At 35.0% G+C, this 20,771-nt stretch overlaps 1 protein-coding gene across 1 annotated transcript; it reads left to right on the top strand.

Annotated features, from left to right (window-relative positions):
• Positions 1-255: 255 nt before the first annotated feature.
• zgc:77151 (ARID_ARID5 domain-containing protein) lies at positions 256-20,318 on the top strand. The gene is made up of 10 exons (XM_049466190.1): positions 256-412; positions 6,322-6,582; positions 9,640-9,802; positions 10,551-10,787; positions 11,596-11,705; positions 13,041-13,188; positions 13,710-13,762; positions 13,859-13,956; positions 14,048-14,202; positions 15,669-20,318. Exons 1-10 carry the CDS (start codon positions 392-394, stop codon positions 16,997-16,999), a joined length of 2,577 nt encoding a protein of 858 aa, XP_049322147.1. The 5' UTR covers positions 256-391; the 3' UTR covers positions 17,000-20,318.
• Positions 20,319-20,771: the final 453 nt, after the last annotated feature.

Consider the following 20,771-nt stretch of genomic DNA (forward strand, 5'->3'; position numbering starts at 1 on the left):
TCATTATTAATTAATAATTGTTGTCTTTGAAACAAAAAGGATGGATATATGTATGTGTTTAAACTATTCAATATTAACAAATATAAAAATCTAATCCTAATCTAATTCTATTATACATTGATATTGTGTTAGTATATAATTAAAATAGGTCTACAGAGCTACAGCAGACGCGTAAATAACAGATAAACTTCTTATTATAAAGTTCTTTGGGAAATCGAGTTTGGCCACACCTAGATCCTGCCCCATTTTCGCAAAAAACACACACACACACCAACCAGGCTTTTCGTCTGTAGCGTTTATGTGAGTGTGCCGGTGAGTACCCGGCTGTGTAACTTGATAGGGGGCAGAGAAAGAGAGCGAGAGAGGAGGAATAAGGGAATGCTGAGCTGCAATGGAGCAGAATACCATACAGGTAATTCAACTTCCAACTTTATATTTCTGTAAGCAGGCTGGCTGAGCCCTATACCACTGCGACTTATTTACTTCCCAGACGCTGGGTATTTTATCTGCAGTGTGTGTGTGTGCTCTTCTGATTTGTCCCCCGCTGCAATAATATCGCCACGTTTTGAATTTAGTTAAAAGGCTGAATTGATTCTCATCTCAGCCAAACGACTCTTGAAAAAATTCGACTCAGCTGAGCGAGCCGAAACTTTTGGGATTGTGGTAAAACTCTGGCTAAAATGTTGTCTTTCTGGGTCGATGTGTGCACCGTGTCCTCCAGTCGAGCTGCATTGTTGAATCGAAATTAGCCGAATTATTTTTAATTTTTTAATATTTCGATATTTTTTGTTAATGATTAATTTCTTTGTGTGTCGTGTCGACTACCTAGCTTTAGCTTCTCTTTTCCACCCCCACCCCCACATTTTTCACATTTGCCTCACAGAATTTGTTTTATTTTTCAACACGAGCCTCGAGTTTAATATTAAACCTCGGGGGACTGTTTATAAAATCGCAGATCGTTGCTAATCGCAGATCGGGGCTGTTTTAATCGAGACACTAAAACTAAAATAAAGGAACTTTACTCTGAAATGACGTGGTGATTTTTTTTTTGAAAGGCTCGGAAATATTGTTGAAGACAGACATGAACTAGGTGGAGCAAATGATTTATAGTGAACCTCGAACATCGTAAACTACAAGGCTGTTATTTTCGGATCATTTTGGAGCCAAAATTGTGTAATATCGCGCAGCGATCGTGAATAAATATTCACTGATATCGTTAGCGAATTCGCTGTAGGTTAGTTGTTATATAGCGACGGTTGGCTGTAGAATTGAACAGAATGAGGCGAATCAGGCGAGAGAAACACACAAGCCTCTGGATGTAAAGCCTACAATATTTTGTCATGTCGAAATAGTACACTTTTTGAAGCGAGGCGACCACAAATACTATCATAATATCGCCTGATTACCAGTATAGGAAGTTAGTAAGTCGTGCTCGTTGAATAAGTCAGGCACGAAAATAATAATTGGTGAGATTAACGTCGTTTTGTGGGGTGTGTGTTTTTTCATATTGAGCAGTTTTAGGCTGTAACCGTTTGTCTTGGTAACCCATCTGTGATAAATTTTCCACAGCAATATTAGCCAGCAATAACTGTAGCCTAAACACTGCTGGCTTCTGCAGCTCCAAGGTCACATAACTTGTAGCTCGTGCGTTTTTAAACCTCTTTCCTGCTGTGTTTACAGCTCACCATTTTTCTCCTCAAACGCTGATATTATCTGGGTGTTTCTAGTTCAAATACATCGAGAGGCAGTCTTATATATTTAGTGGTTGTGATCTAGCCTTGCTAAGCCCAGTAGGCTGTACCTGTTTTCACCACTAGGCGCTGGACATGTGGCTTAGCTCTCTCATTCTCATAGGATATAAGGGCTGAAGATAGGGGTATATGTGTGTGTGTGTGTGTGTGTGTGTGTATGTATGTGTATATGTATGTATGTGTTGGAGGGGTGGGGGTGGGGTTAGCTGTGAGCTGCGAGCTGCTTTACTTCCTCAGCCCTTTGGGGGGGTATTTCACAAAGCTTCATTAATTTCTCTGTAAACCAAATATTACCCAAGCCAAATGTGAGGCAGAAATTTCGCTTAGCTCTGCTCATATTAGGTAGTATTGACTTTTAGCTTAAATCATCTATCTTTACTGAGACATTGTGCTTTGTAGGATACCCCTCCCAGTGGTGGCAGTGGGTAATAATCATGGAAAATATTACTTTTGAATAACATACTGTCAGCAATCCCACAATAGTCTGCGTTTAATTCTGCAATTAAATAGCTGACTAAATGAGCTATTACTCAGTCAATATGTCAGTTAATATGTGAACAATGAAATTCAGTCAAGCCCTTATTTATTTGTATTTTTGGGGGGGTTGAACAATTAAATGTAACCAACAGCTATTTTAAGCCACCGCAATTGGGATAAAATTCTTAAGCTGAAGTATAATGTTAGAGTATGGTCAGTTTAACGTCTAAGTTAGCAGTTTAATTTTCAGACCATATCAAGCTAAATTTGAAAATACAAAATTGAGTATAAAAATTTAATCATATATTTTCTTTCTTCAGTCATTAGAGTAAAAAAGAAATGGGTTTTCATCCAAATTATTAGTCATCTAGTTTTTCATTTCAGCCTTTCACAAACAGAATTTCAAGAGAAAGGAAAAGTAAATCTTCTCTCAAATTTCACATTTGGCCATTTTTGTGTCTTGTAACACAAATCTGATGGAATAATCCAACTGGCAAAATGCAAAAATGGAAAACTCTGAAAATAAAGAAAATATTTTTTTTTCCAGAAATTCAGATTGTGAGAGGCAGAGATTAGAGAACTAAAATTGGAAAATTGGATAAAGTTTTCTTGTACACTAAAATGAAATAATAAGTTTTTCATCCAATTTCTCTATTTTTGCATTTAGCCTCAAACACTCAGAAATTTAAATTAATAAACTTTACACTGACTTTGTATGGTGATAACATTTAATTAACATTTTAACCCAATCTTTATTATGTCTAGTTATCATGCTTTTATACACAAACACATGGTATACAGTGTATTTTGTTATTACACCTTTTAAATAATTAAGTGATTTGAAAGTCCTTTCATACTTCAGCCAAGAGAGCACATGGATACGTATTAGGTGGAGCAAATTGTTTATAGCAATCCTCAGATATCCAGAACTGGTTAGTTGTTATTTTCTGCTTACTTCCTCAGCCCTCTGTCGGTATTTAACAAAGCTGCATTTCTCTCTTAGTCAGAAAACCTAAGCCAGTTGTAAGACAAAAGCATTCCTTAGCTTACCTCATATTGGGTGTCTTGACTTGATTCAGCTTAAATAAACAGCTAGTCAGTTTAGGTGGAAGTAAAATTCAAACTCTAGTTTAACAGTTTAACCTGTTGATATTAGCTTTGTAAAGCATAATGAGGGGATAAAATGCAGCAGAAATAGTTTTTATATTTTCTCAATTTAATATGAACATGTGTAGTGATAACATTTAAAATAGTTTGTCTTGGAGGAACTTCAAACAGTACAGTTTTTCAGACAGTTTTGTCATTTTTAAGTTATTGGTTGGTTTTCATGCTTTTAATATTTTATGTTTTAATTTCAAATTTATTTTAAAAGGAAAAAAAAAACACTTTTTTTAGTCATGATTTATTTGGTAATACTTTACAGATTCGAGACACACAAGAAAAAAAAAAGTAAATATATTAAATGCACACGCTAAGGTATAACAGCTCAACTTAAATTCATGTTCTGTCCTGATTTAATATTTGATGACCACAAAACCACACTGGCACTGTACATGTGGAATTTCCTTTTAGAAATTTATCACATTTTGCTCTGTGGAGAAAAAAGTATGCGTGCATTTTTCCATCACTATCAGAGCTGTTTATAAGTAGCTTAATACACTGGAATGTGTTTTCAGCCATGGAAACATGACCAGTGACGACCAAGGAAGTCTTAGTAGTATAAAGATGACTGAAATCCAGTGTAATTTGCCTCCATTTTAGAATTTACTGTTTGTTGACTGTTTGGAAATTAGTTTTTATCCAGTGGATGGAGAGAACTACTCAGGCCTTAGCTAATTGAAGCAGAAGAATGTAGGCTTTTGTCAGTGACGTTGCACTGCTTTGAGAAATGTGCAGTGGGTATTGCAGAAATGGATAATTTGGATCATGTGAAGGGATGGCTGTATGTGTTTCTGGGCTGTACACACACACACACGGTGAAATGCTCTTGAACACAAATATCAGTGTAATGTTTTGAATCATGTAAATAAGTGGTATTTCTTTTACTTTGGGTTTTCTGTTTTCTTAGAAAGACAGTTAGCAATTTTATCTGGCCACTAGGGAGCACACAGATCAGTTATTATATGGAAGACATGTTCTTTCTGAATTTCTGTAAGATGGCAGTATATAAATATATATATTGTTTTATTTACAATTTATACTAGAAATATAAGACCACCTACACAGTATTTACTGTCCTCTCCTCCTGATTTATACATTTTTCTTGTATTCAGTCAAAAATAATAAAGCAAAAATATTTTTTCTGTGCTCAACTCTATTAAAGTTAACTAGTCCTGTCACAATAACTATTTCTGTTTCAACCATATATTTTATAATCTAAATCTATATTTTTGGAATTCTAAGGTCATTTTATGTCACTAATATAATGATATGATGGCATAATAATGCAATTATATCTATTTATAGCAAAGATATTGTTCAATTATTAAGAATATTTAGAAACTGGAATTTAATGTAATGTAATGTAAAAAAAATGTAATATAAAATAAATATCACAAAACATCACAAATAAAATACTTAATACAAATGAACTACATAATAATAATAATAATAATAATAATAATAATAATAATAACAATAATAATAATATTAATAATAAATACCAAATTGACATACAGGTTCATTTACATTAATGGTCTCTCCTTTCTTGCAAAAACATATAAGGCAATATTGAAGCCAACAAAAATTATTCAAGCCATGTCCATATATTGACTTTTTTAAGTCGATAATATAATTATCATGGCAGGCCTTAAGTCAACATTACAGAATATCTATTTCTGTAGAATATGTAATTTAACTAATGAAAAAATGTATTTTAAGTCAACTCTGTTACCTCTCTGTTAAAACAGTTTAAAACAGTTCTAATATAAAATATGTGACCTATGCCAAGTGATGTCACTTCTTCTGGTTTAAAATATGAAAAGCAATTCAAATTTCTGTTAAATTTCTAATCCTTTTGTTTTGTATAAAATGTTGAGGATACACCAAACGTATATTAAATGTTGGTAAAATCTTTAATGTAAGACAGAATGTCTTATTTAGTGTGTAATTAACGATGATGTACAGCTCTGGAAAAAAATAAGAGACCTCTTCAGTTTCTGAATTAGTTTCTCTGATTTTGCTATTTATAGGTATATATTTGAGTAAAATGAACATTGTTGTTTTATTTTATAAACTACGGACAACATTTCTCCCAAATTCCAAATAAAAAAATATTGTCATTTACAGCACTTATTTGCAGAACATGAGAAATGGCTGAAATAACAAAAAAGATGCAGACCTTAAATAATGCAAAGAAAACGAGTTCATATTCATTAAGTTTGAATTCAGAAATCAATATTTGGTTTGGAAACATCCTGTTTTTTAATCACACTTTATGCATTTTGGCATGTTCTCCTCCACCAGTCTTACACACTGCTTTTGGATAACATTATGCCACTCCTGGTGCCAACATTTAAGCAGTTCAGCTTGGTTTGATTGCTGTGTTCATCTATCTTTCTCTTAATTTTATTCCAGAGGTTTTTAATTTGGTAAAATCAAAGAAAATCATAATTTTTACATGGTCTTTTTTTATTTTTCTCAGAGCTATACAGTTATTAATACATGCTCTGTGGAATCTAGGTTTAGGTTAGAAGCACAAAATGGTGCTGTTCTTGTCAACACTATTACTGGTCTAAATATTTTAAGTAGTTTAATAATAACAGAGTTGACCGAGTCAGATTTTTCCATACCTTAAATGTACCTAAAAAAAACCTGAAATGTTTCACAAGCAAGATTTTGGCATTTATTTTATTTGTGTTGCAGATCTAACAAAAGATTCTATTTTTATTTTAAACATGATTTTGCTGATTGACTGTTTTAGTATGTTGCAGTTGTAGTACGCTTATTTCAACTAAATTATTAAAAGGTAAGCTGTTAATAGATGGTTACTGGAATGGATCTCTTTAAAGGTGGCCACCAGTTGAATAAGAGGTTTGTGTTGTATATGTAAAGTAAGTAACAGTCAATTCTTTTGTGCTTTTATCTTCATCAGTGGGTAGGCCCTCCTTGCTGCCGGCGAGGCACCTTTGCTTTCTACAAGTCAGTGTGCCACAAGCCGGAGGCTGGGGCCCCTGTTAAGGCCTGGACACTGGGGGAGTTCTACTATGTTCGCTGTGGCCCCCAGGAGCCCATTTGCATTGCAGAGGTCACCCTGTTGTGGGAGGACCAGAAACAGGGCCACCTCCTTGCCAGCTCCAGACTCTACTTTCTCCCGGAGGACACCCCCAAGGGCAGGACTGGGGAGCACGGAGAGGTAAATCAGAAAGAGTCTGTAAGAGGAGTTTTCACACCAGTCAAACAGCAACTTAGAATTAGGGCTGGATGGTTGGAAGTTTTAATGATATACTGCGCTATAAATGACGGCATGTCACGAAAGATAATCATACTGTTTAAAAATTTGGTAATTATGATAATAATGTACTGTTACTGTCTTGAAAAAAAAAAGTCATGGTAAACGTCAAGCAACCTGCTGCTGCATTCCTCCTAATATAGTAATGCATTTTTACATAGTTTTAATCTGAACAATAATATTGCTGATGAAAATATTATGTATTTAAATAGTCATTATTTTTGGTGATGTTAAAAGATATGAAGCTGAAAATACAAAAGCTTGGCTATTAATCTGTGGTGAAATGATTTTGCTGTTAATTAGTGTTTTTATTTTTTGTCAAGAATAATAACAGTAGATTCATTCACAGTGTCTGTTATACACAAAAAAATGCATCTTAAAAACATTCACGATATGAGGAAGTAAAACTGTAATGCAGTGTAAATAAAAAGGTGAATAGCAAACAGTAGGACCAAATAAATAGAACACTTTTTTTTTTTTTTTTTTTTTTTTTTTTTTTACATGCATGTTCAAGGTAACACACAGGAAGGAAAAACAGGAAAGCTAAGATAGATTATTTTGATATTAAGGAAGTTGTAGCATGATCTGTTTGATATTATTTGCTTTAAAGGACATTGCACATTACATTATGCATGTGACCGTTGCAGTGACTATGCTAAAATGATATATTGCGCAGCTCTAATGTCTAATTTATATGTGTAGAAATTTTAGACTTTTTGCGTTGTTCATTATAATGGCAGCAAATAATATACTTTCCTAACTTTTCATTACTTTTATTATTTAATTATTATTTAATTATTAATTGTAGGTGTTTAATGCATTCTGTCCCCAAAACATGTCAGGAACAATAACTATATCTATATAAAAGATGTCAAGTTCTTTTTTTATTTGTTGGTAAGAAAATATTTTTACAGTTAGAAATCTCTTTACTGGTGGGAATTACTGATCATGTTCATCTAAAAGGTTTTTCTGCTGTTGTGTCACAAAGTCAAGCTTGGCTTGTGGTTTATTGCTAAGTGTTGAAATGGTCAAAGTTAATCAGGTTAATCTTAACTGCTCTTGAGCTTTTGTGTTGTGTTCCAGTGTGTAACTCTTCAGTAAAATAATATGCCTTTAAAACCCATACATATTTTTTTTCTGCTGAAAAAACACAGTAGGAGCAGCTGCTTCATGTGTGTATGTGTAAGTCTCATGTCATGGTTAAACTAGTCCTAGCATTTGGGATCTGGAGTCAGATTTCTAGCCTGTGTTTTATTTAAACGTGATGTTTTTACAGCAAGAGTGTGAAGACATTTTAGGCAGCACTCTCCAGTTCTACAATGCCTTTTTTGTCACTGTTTTTAATGTCACATACTTTTAAAAGGTGGATTCCAGTGTCAGATAGGCTTTTACGTTCGTTTTCAGAATTTTGGATGGATTATCTTAGCCTAGGGGGTGGTGGCTTATTGTTACTGGTTGTAGCAAAGAGTAGGAGGCATCCCTTTGTCACTTGGGTGTTGAAAGATATTAAGTCATCATCAACTAGCAGAACCTGATTCTGTGTATTTAAAAGCTTATTAGCTTATTCAGTAACTTTCTATATTTATCCAATTTTACTAAACTGTAGTTTACTTGGTAAAAATAACTTTATTCACATAATATAAGTGAAATAGAAAAAATAGTGTCTCAATTTAACACAATTTCAGTATAACAAAAATAAGCATTGGATGTAAAAAAAAACAAAAAAAAAAAACATTTATTTGTTCATGATAACATTGACAATAGGAATGCACCAAAACTCATTTTGTTTTGTTTCAATAAAAATAAATGAACATTTGACCGTAGTTCAGTTTTTCACAGTTTTTTCTAAATGTTTGTGTTGTTTTGTTTTTAAAGCAATTAACACAACTACCTTTTAAAAACATTAAGTGAACACTGTAGATTGCTTAACATTCCAACAGACAAACCAAAAAAGTACAATATGACTTAAAATTAATTAGTCTTTATAATTCAGATTTTTCACTGGAAGTGCTTTTTTGCCATTTTCAGCCAAATTGTCTCATTAGCTGAATATTTGGTGCATTCCTAGTTAATAAATATTGAGAGAAATTTCCTTGCCCCTCTAATCCTCCAACCATTGTCCAATATTTTGGTGTATTTAAAAGTGGACCCAATAATGATGATCTAAATTTCAATAAGTAACCATTAAACAATTTTTATCTTGTAAAACATTAAATTATATTACATTAAAACAGAAGCAAGTAGACATAAATACAGTAAGACTAACTGCGTGTAACTCTGAGGAAGAAAGCTTGGTTCTAGATTTCCCTCCCAGCAAGCGAGAGGATTTGTAAAATTCCACCAGCAGCTCACCTGATTGAACATCATTAAGCACTGAATTACCAAACCAGCTGTTAATATGATGAGAACTATAAATACTACTAGACTTCGATGAGGAGAGCTTTGGAAATGTTTTAATGAACCCAGTCAACTACAACCACCAATACAGTTTTTGTGTGGATCTTCTTTTCATTAATTATAAATCTGTTGTTTATGCACAAATCTAATATCATTGCTTATATGCAAGTACATTGCAACAATAATAATTATAACTTTTTTTTAGCATTGTATTGTACTGCTGTTTTAAAAATTAAAAACTGTTTTGTCGAATGTGAGAACAACACTTTAGCTTTAGCTTTTAAAAAGTAAAATATTTTAAACTTAAACTTTACTGTGGCTCCCTGATCTAAAGCTGACTTTGCTGACCCAAGAAAACATTATAGCTTGAAGCTAATCAGTTAATTAACAGACCATTTCTGGGTTGATCAGGTGTGTTGGAAAAATATAATAAATCCAGTGTTGTGAATCACTGACACATGACTATACACACAATACTGCACATTGTGTTTAATTTTTAATACAATATATACATTATATAACTTGCTTTATGTAATCATGGAATAATTTTTGTTTGTTTGTTAGGATGAAGTCCTTGGTTTGGCAAGAAAGGTAATCATCAGAGTGGAAGACTTGGTGAACTGGACCTGCCTAGAAACACCTCTGTGGAAAGGAAGTTGTCAAAAGAGCAACGGCAACCACATACCTGACCGTCCTTTAAGCGAACCACAGGAAGTGAAAACTGAGGGTAAGTGTTAATATTAACAGTGAGGGTGACCCTCATTTACAATGTTGCCAAGCATTTATAACATCAAAGGGATTGAACACATTTAATAATAATTTAGAAATAATAAGACATCAAATAGTAAAAAATAATAATAATAAAAAAGAAGTACTAATTTTAAATCAACATTTAATAAAAATATATATGTAAAGAATTTATAAAATATAAAATAAGTAAATAGATAATAGTAAAAGTAACGTAAAATGTTAAAAATGATAGTGATTAAATGAATAATAGAACTAAGAACAAGAATGACATTTTAAAACATTAAAATGAAATAAAAAAATAAAAGTAATAATAAATAAACAAAAAATAAATTAAATAAATTAAGGGAAAAAAGTAAAATAAACATTAGTTTGCATATTTGATAGTTGTGCTGGCTTGTATTTTTTATTATTTTTTTTTGGCACATAAACTGCATGGTTATGTAAGATTATTTTAGATTTTTTTTATATATAACACCCAGCCCTAAGATATATTTTATCTTGGAATTTTTGAAAAGCTGCTCATAGTTTAACATTTAGTTATGCAAAATGAATGGGATTTTTTTTTGTTAAAATGTATAATTGGCTGATTATTAACTATATAATGCTATTGCTAATATGCATATTAAGTTCAGCCTAATTTGAAATTTAAAAGACTTGAGAAACGTGTCTTCTTACATTCATTTGCTGACCCCTTGTGGCCGTTTTTTGCATTTTCTTCCCCTCAGATGCTTCTCCAGCAAAACAGCAGAGAGTGAAGGTGCTGAGTTACCCTCAGTACTGCCGCTTCCGTTCTCTGCAGAAGCGCACCCAGAACCAGACTGGCTCCTCGGGTTTGCAGGAAAGTCACCTGTTGGCTTTAGGAGGACTAAAATTGGCCCTGGACAACACTCGAGTCATGTACTGCAGGGACATTTTCAACCATCCGACTATAGGCACCAGCCCAAGTTTAATAGCTCAGTTTGGTAAGAATCTTCTTTATGATCTTGTATTCTGATAGAAATTAAAATTTTTAATTAGCTGTTTTTTACAAATAAAAAAAAATAAACGCTTTATAATTGCCTTAAAATTTTGTAGATGTTAAATATATAACCATGCATGTGCATCTTCTGTTAAAAACATAATTTGTTTTTGTTTATTATATTTGTTATTAAGTAATTATATAATGGGTGAATCTAAGATGGAAAATTCATATTTTTACAAGATTAAAATTGGTAATATATTGGAATTGTTTGATCACTGGCACATTGAAAAAGTCAAAGGACACCCTTTTATTTCTGAAACAAAAGATGGTGGCCATGTTCGGAATATAGCCTTAAAGGTAGCCCCCCTCACCCATTAATTGCAGGGGTAATTAGATATGTAATTTTTCAATTTTGTTTAGTTTCCCTTTTCATTGCTGAAATGAAAGGGTTTCAATTGGCTTCGTCCTGTATTTTTGCCCTAAGGTAGATCAATGAATATAATTAGAATTTAGAATAATTAGTAACAGCCTCTGATGTTAAAAAACATACATTATTCTCTAACCCGTACTTGGCTATTCAATTTGGAAGAAAAATAATATACAGCCAAATAACAATGTTATATAATGCTGAATGATACAGCATTATATGCATCATAACAGCATCACTGCAGAAGTGACTTTTTACATTAGGGATTTGGAACACAGCCTGTCTTTATTTCAAATGGTCATCTTTGTAACCTAATTCAGAGTTTATGTACAATAATGTGAGTGATTTGAGTCCCATTCATTTATCCATGTCTCTATCCCAGGATGCACTTCTCTAAGCCTAAAAGGACGACCACGAAAAAGAAAGGGGCGGGACGGCAGTGTCAGCGAACAGAATTTCAGTCAATCCGATTCATGGGGAGAGAAAATGAAGGTATGTTTCTTTAATCACTGCAGTGTTTTTTGCTTCATCACAGTTTCCTGTATTCACATTGATCTGCTGGTGTGGTTAAACAGGATGTATTAAGAGTTGTGAAACTACATGCCATTGCTGGTTAATAAAGTACAGCAGTAGTTTGACAGAAATCATTTGAGCGCAGTTTACCCTTATATACAGCGTGAGGATACATTTAGTTTATGAGCTACGGCATGTTTGGTTGTTTGAACTTTGCTTCTTTAGTTTTACACTGGAGTTACTAGAGTGAAAGATTATGTGTCATCTATTAGCAATGTGCTAACTGGGTTGCCAAATCATCACACACTCATACTGTGTTTTTTTTTAACTATTGTGAACAGCAGTTATGTTTGCAGGTCAGTTTGACATGTGTTTAACGATGCTTGCCAATATAAAAATTCACTATTTTTTTTTCTCCATAATCATTATATGTTAATATAAGTGTGGTCAAAATGTTTTGTAAGCAAATTTACTATTTACCTAAGATAATTCACAATTATTGTTTATGTAAAAATATTAATAGATAAATAACATTTGTCAAGTTGTACCTTGTTTTGGTCTAACTTTTTAATCCTTTGAAGTCTTCTATTGAAACACAATGGGTTGGTTTCCCAGGCAGGGATTAAGCCTAGTCCTTTAACACACAAAAAAAGGAAGAAAAGAAAGAAAAAAATAATAGTGATATTAATAATAATGATAACCAAAATCAAAACTTATCAGTGTCAGAACTGGTAATGGTAGTCTGAAGCTATTGCTTTTTTGACTACCCTTTTTAAATCTTATATAGCCATCTTAAATCTTTATCACAATTATTATTTAATAATTTAACCCCTTTAACAGATATACATCTATTTTTTTTTAATTAGTTTTTACTTTAGTTTTTTATTTTAACACACCTGTTCCTCTAAGTTCATATTTGCTCTCTTTAAACAGCTTCTAAATACAGCTTGGAAGTAAATGGGTTTGTGCTTTGTACATTTAACTGTGCAGTTTGAAGGTTTTCTATATCACAAAATTTTAAATTCAGTATGTAAATTTAATAAATAATTTGTTGATTGGTTCATAGTACAATTTTTTGACTCATTTGTATAGGTTTCTTTTTTAATATGAACATGGGGGTTAAATAATCTTAATCTATGTTGCATTAGTGATTTTTGAGACTGTTTAAACACTCATTTTAAAATAACTGCTGGTTATAGTAGTTTTGTGCTTATTTTATTTTTCTTTTTTTTTTTTTTTGGCTACTGATTTGTGGTGAAATGAAAAATTGCCAAAACTTTTGCTTTAATTGTCTAAATGAATGGTTTGGTGCAGGAACATTTAATGGGCGATATGGAGATGGCATGGGAGGGGTGTTATCTCCCCCATCCTGAGGAGCAGCTCTTTCTGGACCGGCTCTTTGTCTTCATGGAGCGCAGGGGATCTCCCATCAGCAAAGTTCCCAATTTGGGCTTCAAGAAGAGTGAGTATTGATCCCATTGGCTCAAGTTAGGGGTTAGTTTACTGTAGGGTGTACTCACAGTAGGCTTACCGGTAGCTGATGTGTACCATGCCAGGGCTGGAGCATGGATTCCTCCGCCTTTGCCTGCTGGCCTGCGCTTACACTGTGCTTAGTGCTTAGTATTCCAGACATGAACGTGAATATGTCCCGGCTTTTTTTTTTTTTTTTTTTTTTTTTTTTTTTTTTTTTTTTTTAAAGATGCTACCTCATCTGTGTTGTCTGCCCAGTATGGACTACAAAATATACAAGATACACAAGCTACTATTAGTTACATTACTATGTTTAATACTTATAAGTATAATAATTTCTCTTTTTATTAATGAATAAATTATTAATGAACACCACAACCAGTGTATATGCAGAGCTCTGGACTGTGTACACTGTGTTAGCTTTCTGGTACTCCTCGGGCATGGTGTATACATCTTAAAATAATCCCTAAAGAATGACTTTAAATGATTTTTTTTTTAATGATCTTTCCCTAGTTAATCTCTTCCGTATGTACTCCGTTGTGAAAAAGCTGGGTGGTTATGACACGGTAAGTTTTAGTATTGCATTGTTTTGAATAAATATACGAAAGTAAATGGTGATTAGAATGCTGGTATTCAGAGCTGATGATTTATCCTGCATGCAGGTGACATCTCGGCGCTTGTGGAAAACAGTATACAATGAGTTGGGTGGGAGCCCAGGCAGTACGAGTGCTGCCACTTGTACCAGGAGGCATTATGAAAAGTGAGTACGAGCGTCCGATTACACCAGTCAAGTCAGTGCCACCACTGTAGATCCTGATAATGGATTGTTATATCCCGTTTAATGATTACAGGTTGATGCTCCCATATGAGCGACACATAAAGGGCGGGAATCCGGAGCTGAGCAAGCCTAAAGCTACAGTAACTTCAGCTGCAGCCATCAAGAAACCTGTGCGTGGGAAAGCAGCACAAGGCACCACCAAGAAGAATAAGGTCACAAGTCAGGCAAGTGTTGGACTTAATTTTATATCCAAAACAATCTTATTATATATTATTATTTTTATTATTATATATTATTATAATACATTACATTAGCGTTTTTTTCGCACTATAAGGTGCACTTAAAATACTTTCATTTTCCCAAAAATCGTCAGTGCGCCTTATAATCCGGTGCTCCTTATATATAAATTCTACCAGTCAGGTTGTAAGGAGCAGTAAAGCCACTCCGCTGAAGTGCAGCGTTATAAAAGAGTTTCAATTCAGACCTGGCTAGTACTGCTGGAGTATCATTAGCATTAGCTGCTTACCACAGCACTAGCTCTTTTGCTGTGCAGAGGGGAGTATATCAGACTGTAGTCTGCGTGTTTACCTTGTTAAAACAAGCCACGTGGGACGAACTGCTAGCTATTATCGCTCTGGCTTACCAGAACACTCAGGGTTTTTCAGTGTAGCTCTGTTAAATGATGGTTAGCCGCTAATGCTGATGCTAATGATCCAGCTTAAGTGAAAATCTGTAAATCTAAGCTTATCGTAAATAAACGGAAGCCAATTAAACAGTTTTCAGGAAAGAAAACTTACATCCAGCGCTCATTTGACTTGTCTGAGTCGTCAGAATTATTTTTTTCTTTTAAGAATAACTATTTTGTTTACTTAACTTAGCTTAGCTTTCCTGCTAAATTAGAAGGAAAACTTGACGACACCCCTGTTCCTACTGCTAGTTACTAGTGTCGTATAAAATTTGCCTTATAATCTAATGCGCTTTATGTATGAAAATAGACCAGAAAATAGCCGTTTATTAATAGTGCGCCTTTTAATGCGAAAAATACTATATATATTTTATTACGTTGCTTATCTGCTATTAAATAGAAAAATAACGCTACATAAAATACTTGTGTATATATATTTAAGTCCTACAAAATTGCCTAGCTAATGTTATACAAATGATGTATACAAAACATGCAACAAAGTGCAGATGTTTGCACCCTTGTGCTCTAATCAAAATTGTGAATAGATGCGCTAGAACCCAAATGATCTCATCTCTATAGTTCTCTATATGTCGTAAAATATTCCTTTTTTTTTTGTTTCTGTCTTTTACAGTTTAAAAATAAACCTTTGCAAGTATCACAGCTTGCAAATGCTTTGTTTCACTGGCTAAAGGTCTTTCAAGTCTTGTTTAGAAATTGAATTTATTTTGGGAAGAATTAAGAGCTTAAATCATTTAAGGGACCAGCAAATCTTTTAAGGGCTTCAGCATGGTGTACCTTTTCTTTTTTTCTCTATAAAATTGTTTAAAACAAAAATAAATACACCAAGCTAATAACATTGTTAAATAGAATGTTACATCTTTAAGTTATCCCTTAATATTATGCCGTAACAAACATTTTGACCAGGCTTGCTCATACCTTTGAATGACTCTGTATGTTGGGAATGTATGGCAGTGTTTGACACCCTTTTCTGTTCTAATTCTACAGGCAGTCCCACCAGATGGCGTGGTGGTGGTTCGAAAAAGAGGAAGACCACCTGGTAAAAGGAATACTAAAGTCCTGCCTAGGGGCAGAGTTGGAAGACCACCTTTAATTGCAAAACCCAGCAAGGAGCTGGTAGCAATTAAAGAAGCAACCATGCCTGTTTTCCAGCAGATAAGGGTTTCTCATCCACCAACACTAATCGCTCAGATTCTGCCCCACCATCCTAAAGTGAACCAACAAGTGAAGATAGAGCATGGACCTTCAGCACCTTCTTCACTGTCTGCTCAGCCTCAGCATAAGCTTCAAATTGGGGGCTCTTTAGAACGGTTCAGCCCCACTAAAGGCATGTGTCCTTTGGGTCTCTTAAAGGCTCGTTTAGACCTCAATGGAGTTGGTGGTCCGGAGAGAACTGCTCAAGACCCTTCGATCCCCCATCAGACAGCTCTGCTCAGCCAAACCAAGGCAAGCAGTCCTCAGACGCCAGAGAATTTCCAGCACCAGTGTTCAGGGTGTGGTTTGGACAATATATCCTGGACTGCAGGCCCCAAAGATGGCCAGACAACCAGACCACCCCTTCCTCCTCTTAAGATTCTCCCATTGGACATTGACTGTAGTTTGCAGCTGCGCCAACTTATGCGGACGCGCTTAAACTCGGCACACATGAATTCATTCACCAAACGCCTTTCCGAAGCTCTGGCCCAGGACCTCAGCAAGAGCTACCAACCCAACGGCCATGCCTTGCCTGTTGCTCAGGACCAGGCCATCCCGCTCAACCTCAGCAAGAAACCCACCACCAAGAGATCTTCTGATGACATGGAGGTCAGGGATTCGCAGCACCAAAACTGTGGAGATTTGCAGGCCAAGAAGGTGAAGATGGAACCTGAAGATGACTGTTTGGCTCTGAAATGGAATAGAAGCTTGTCGGACGCTCCACTGGTCCAGGAAGAGCCGGCCGACCTGAGTTCACCACGGAGAGTTAGGGCTGTTCTACCGAGCAGGACTAGCTTAGCCTTGGCTGGCTCTGCAGCTACTTACATACCTCCAAATGCTAACCTTGTCATCGCTTCAGGCAATGTTTTCCCCTCCAGCATGTTCTCTTTATCTGTTCCCACTTTGAAAAAGGAGAACGAAGTGATTCCAGTGGATCTGAAATTGGGGGCAGCCCCTGTATGGAAAACAGAACTTAAGGTAACGCCTGTTTGCCAGAATTGTGAACCTAAGAGTGAGCAAATCTCCCAGTCTTTGCCTTACGAGGACTCCAAACTGCAGGACTTTAAAGTTCCCTCTCTTCAAGGGCTTTCTAGCTCGGACTTATCCAAACCATCGCAAAGCTGTTGAAAGGCAGGCATGAGAACATACATGTCTGTCTAGAAATGTCTCTCTGGTAACACTTGTCGTCTCCCCATCACTCCTTAATCCTCATCACATACACAGACAAACAGCAATATTATGACAACCTCCTTGTTTGTATACTACCTGTCTTTCTTGTCAGCTTCAGGTTCTCTGCATACATGTATTATCCTCTTTTCACCCTGTTTTTTAATGGTCAGGACCCCACAAGACCACCACAGAGCCGTTGTGCCTGTATACGTGGATCAAACGTAGCAGTGCTGCTGGAGTTTTAAACTCCATTTTTATATAGATATATGTGTCACCCCTTTTTTCGAGCTGCTGCCGACGCAGGATTGCCTGAGCGGCTAACGTGTTTGGAGGAAAGCGCAGCGTCTAGGTTCCGATACATCCGCTCACAGATGCCTCGTGCCGCCTTTGAGCATGATGGGGAGAAAGTGTCATTCCCCCCAACCCCCCCACCCACCCAGGGGGAGTAAGACAAATTTTGCTTTCTCTAGGTGCTGGCAAAACACCAAATTTTTTACCATCTCACTGCTGGATTGAAAAAAGTCCAACAACTAGAAATATCCTGCCAACAGCATCATGTTTTACAAAGTTTTGTGGACACTAATAATGGAACAAAACTACAGGTCGGTGTAGCTAGGTAGAAGGTGTCTAAGAAGGACAATGAGTGAACCCATTGTTTAAAAACTCCAGCAGCACTGCCGTATCTGATCCACTCATACCAGTAACACACAGTTACACACTGCCTCCACCATGTCAGTGCCAGGCACAGCTGAGGAAAAAAAGCCACCTCCCAAATAATAGCTGCTATGTGGTGGTCCTATGTGGTCCTGACCATTGAAGAGCAGGGCGAATGGTGCATAATAAAGTGTGGGACTACAAAAGTGCACCTATACTTTCAGAAGAGCTGAAAAAATTAGAATAGTAGAAGGAGGGGGTTATAATTTTGTTTACTTGACTGTGTACTTTTTCATGTTGTTTTGAAATGGACAATCATTCATCATTCTTCTGCAGTGCATTAGAAATCGCTTGATTTATCTATAAAAAAAAAACACTACTACTGTACTTCACCCCGTGGTTTACCCAAGGACAACCTGACTCATGCAGTTTGAGTACATTTATATATATACACATATATACATATATATTTTATATCCGTATAACTGACATGAAGAGACTCAGTCAATAAAGGTTATTTAACTTGATTTGCAGAACTTTTTTTTTTTTCTTTCTTTCTTTTTTTTGGAGAAGAGTTTAAGTAAGTATGTGGTGCTGTTTCATTAACAGAGAGCAGGAATTCTAGATCATAAATACTTTTAAGATTCACATTAAGAAGGTGCTTTTTTGAGATGTCCATCCGTAACATAATGTCCATAAAGCCCAGTTCCACAGGGATTGGAAGCCTACTGTATTTTTCTATCTATCTATATTTTATGGTCAAAAATATGCTATTTTATATTGAATAGTTAATGCTTTATGTCTATAGTGTATCATTTCTTTTCTCAATTTCTTGATTTATTTGTTGACATGCCATCATGCGATTGATCTGGCGTGATATTGTTGCATTTTAATTTGTCCTCATGTATCTATATATATATATATTTTTTCCCTCTTTGGACTTCTGCCTATCAAAAGCAAACAGTGGCAGTAGACATCCATGCGCTGTTCCTATTGTCCATGTTGATTTTGATGGCTGTTGATGATGTTTAAACTTCAGACTTTGTGCAAGTAGTTGTTCTTTATGCCTTATACAGATTTTACTTATTCCCAGCTCTACTTTCTCAACTTTTTCTTTCACGGGCATTGTTTATATTGTTAAACTCTATTATTGTTGATGTATAATGAAATAAGGACTGTTTATAGCCATCTGTGAGGGCTTGTTTTAGCCATTTACACTTCAGTATACAATTCAGCACCATGTTTACAGAGACACGGCGGAGGCGTTGACTGTAAGAGGACCACAAATGGCTTCTCACACACTTTACCTGTCTCTTTCAACGATATTCCTTACTGGTTTACAGCATTAACTCATCCGGATGAATCACAAGCTGATTGTGATTAAATTCAGCAGCACTGTGTAATGAATATGACATTAATTATTGTATTGTATCCAGCAGTGTTGGACACTCAATGTTGTTTTTCTTTTCTTTAACTGTTTCAAGGCCTGTCACGATAATAGGGGTGTATTGTGGTATTTGCAATGCTGTATCGATTCTCAAAAGTGATCAATTTTAATGAGTAGTTAACATGTAAAGAGTGATACAACGCTAGATACATGTGTTGTGCTCTGTCCACAGATCCTCAGTTCTGATTGGATAAAAAGTGAACTTTGCTTTGACTCCGATTTCTGAATATAATGCTATGTTTTTCATACCATGACCAAAAAAAATCAGGATAATATTGCCTTGCTTGCAGGATCGTGATATATTGCAATATATCGCAGTATATTGAATCTTAATATCTGTATCGTGGAACATATTGCACTCGCAGCTTTTGGTTACTACACAACCCTACACAATAACAATTTTTTTGGATGATAATTTGTCACCGGAATAATTGAGATTTATTTAAGACCGCATTATTGCGCTCATAAAATGATAATGAATAATAACGCAGTTAGGCTATTTTAAAGAGCAGTGAGCCTTTAAATATTAAGAATATTCAGAAACTGATATTGGAATATAAGTAGTTTCAACATCCAAAATAATAAAACATGAATTCTTTTATTTTGTTATTATTTTTTAAACAAAGTTTACCTACTGATTCATTCAAATTAATTTTCTCTTCTCTCCAAATAAACACATTGGACAATATTGAAGTCAGCAAAAATGAGCAGGAAGTCATGTCCATTGAGTGATAAATGTGTATTGTGCAATAAATCAGTAAGGTAATTATCGTGACAGGCCTAATTGTTCTCTCTTTTTTTTGTACTTGAATAAGATCCCGATTGCTCTTTCATTTAGAAGTGATAAGAGAAATTATGTGCCTGGGTTATCATTAGACTCACATTCGGACAGTTTTATTATTATATGCTTGTAGCTATTTCACAAATCTGCCAAAATTCTTGCTTTGGGGTCAGTAACCTTTTAAAAGAACTAACCAATAAATTATTCTTTTAGATTTGATTTGACCCTTAAAATTGTATGGACTGACTATGGATATTTCAGCTCGCTGTTTAAAGGATTGCGTTGCCACCCACCTTCCTCCCCCATCTGTTCTAGTTTGAAAGGAACCGGACTCTGACAGAATGTCATTACAACACTGAATATTTATAATAATAATAAAAAACGTTACTCTGAAATGTGTTTTTTTTTTTTTTTTTTAAACTTCATTTTATAAGAACTGTAACGTCAGGGCTTGGCCAGTGGGTGGGGATGTTTGCATGTGTGCCCTGTTTGTTGAATGGGAAAGGCCTTTCTGCAGTAAATGATATGCAGTCCCCCATTTTGAAAATGGATGTGTTTTTTCCCTGCACAGTAAAATGACAGCATTTTTGTAGGAAGATCAGATTGATAAAGTATGAATCTTTTATGGTTGAATAATTACTTCTGGAGTGAATAACATTATTGGTACAGGCCGTTGACTGTTTACTATCCCACTGGGGTGGTCTGAGCACTGACCAATAGGAATGTCCCTCAGCTTTTCTATTGGACAGGGATCATTTTGATCATAAGGGACGTTATTTGGTCCATTATTTGAAATTCCAACACCAGCCAGTTAAATTAAGTTAATAGCCAGCCAATAAATTCTTTAA

Source organism: Astyanax mexicanus, chromosome 17 (genome assembly GCF_023375975.1).
Source record: "Astyanax mexicanus isolate ESR-SI-001 chromosome 17, AstMex3_surface, whole genome shotgun sequence".
Classification (NCBI taxonomy): Eukaryota; Metazoa; Chordata; class Actinopteri; order Characiformes; family Acestrorhamphidae; genus Astyanax; species Astyanax mexicanus.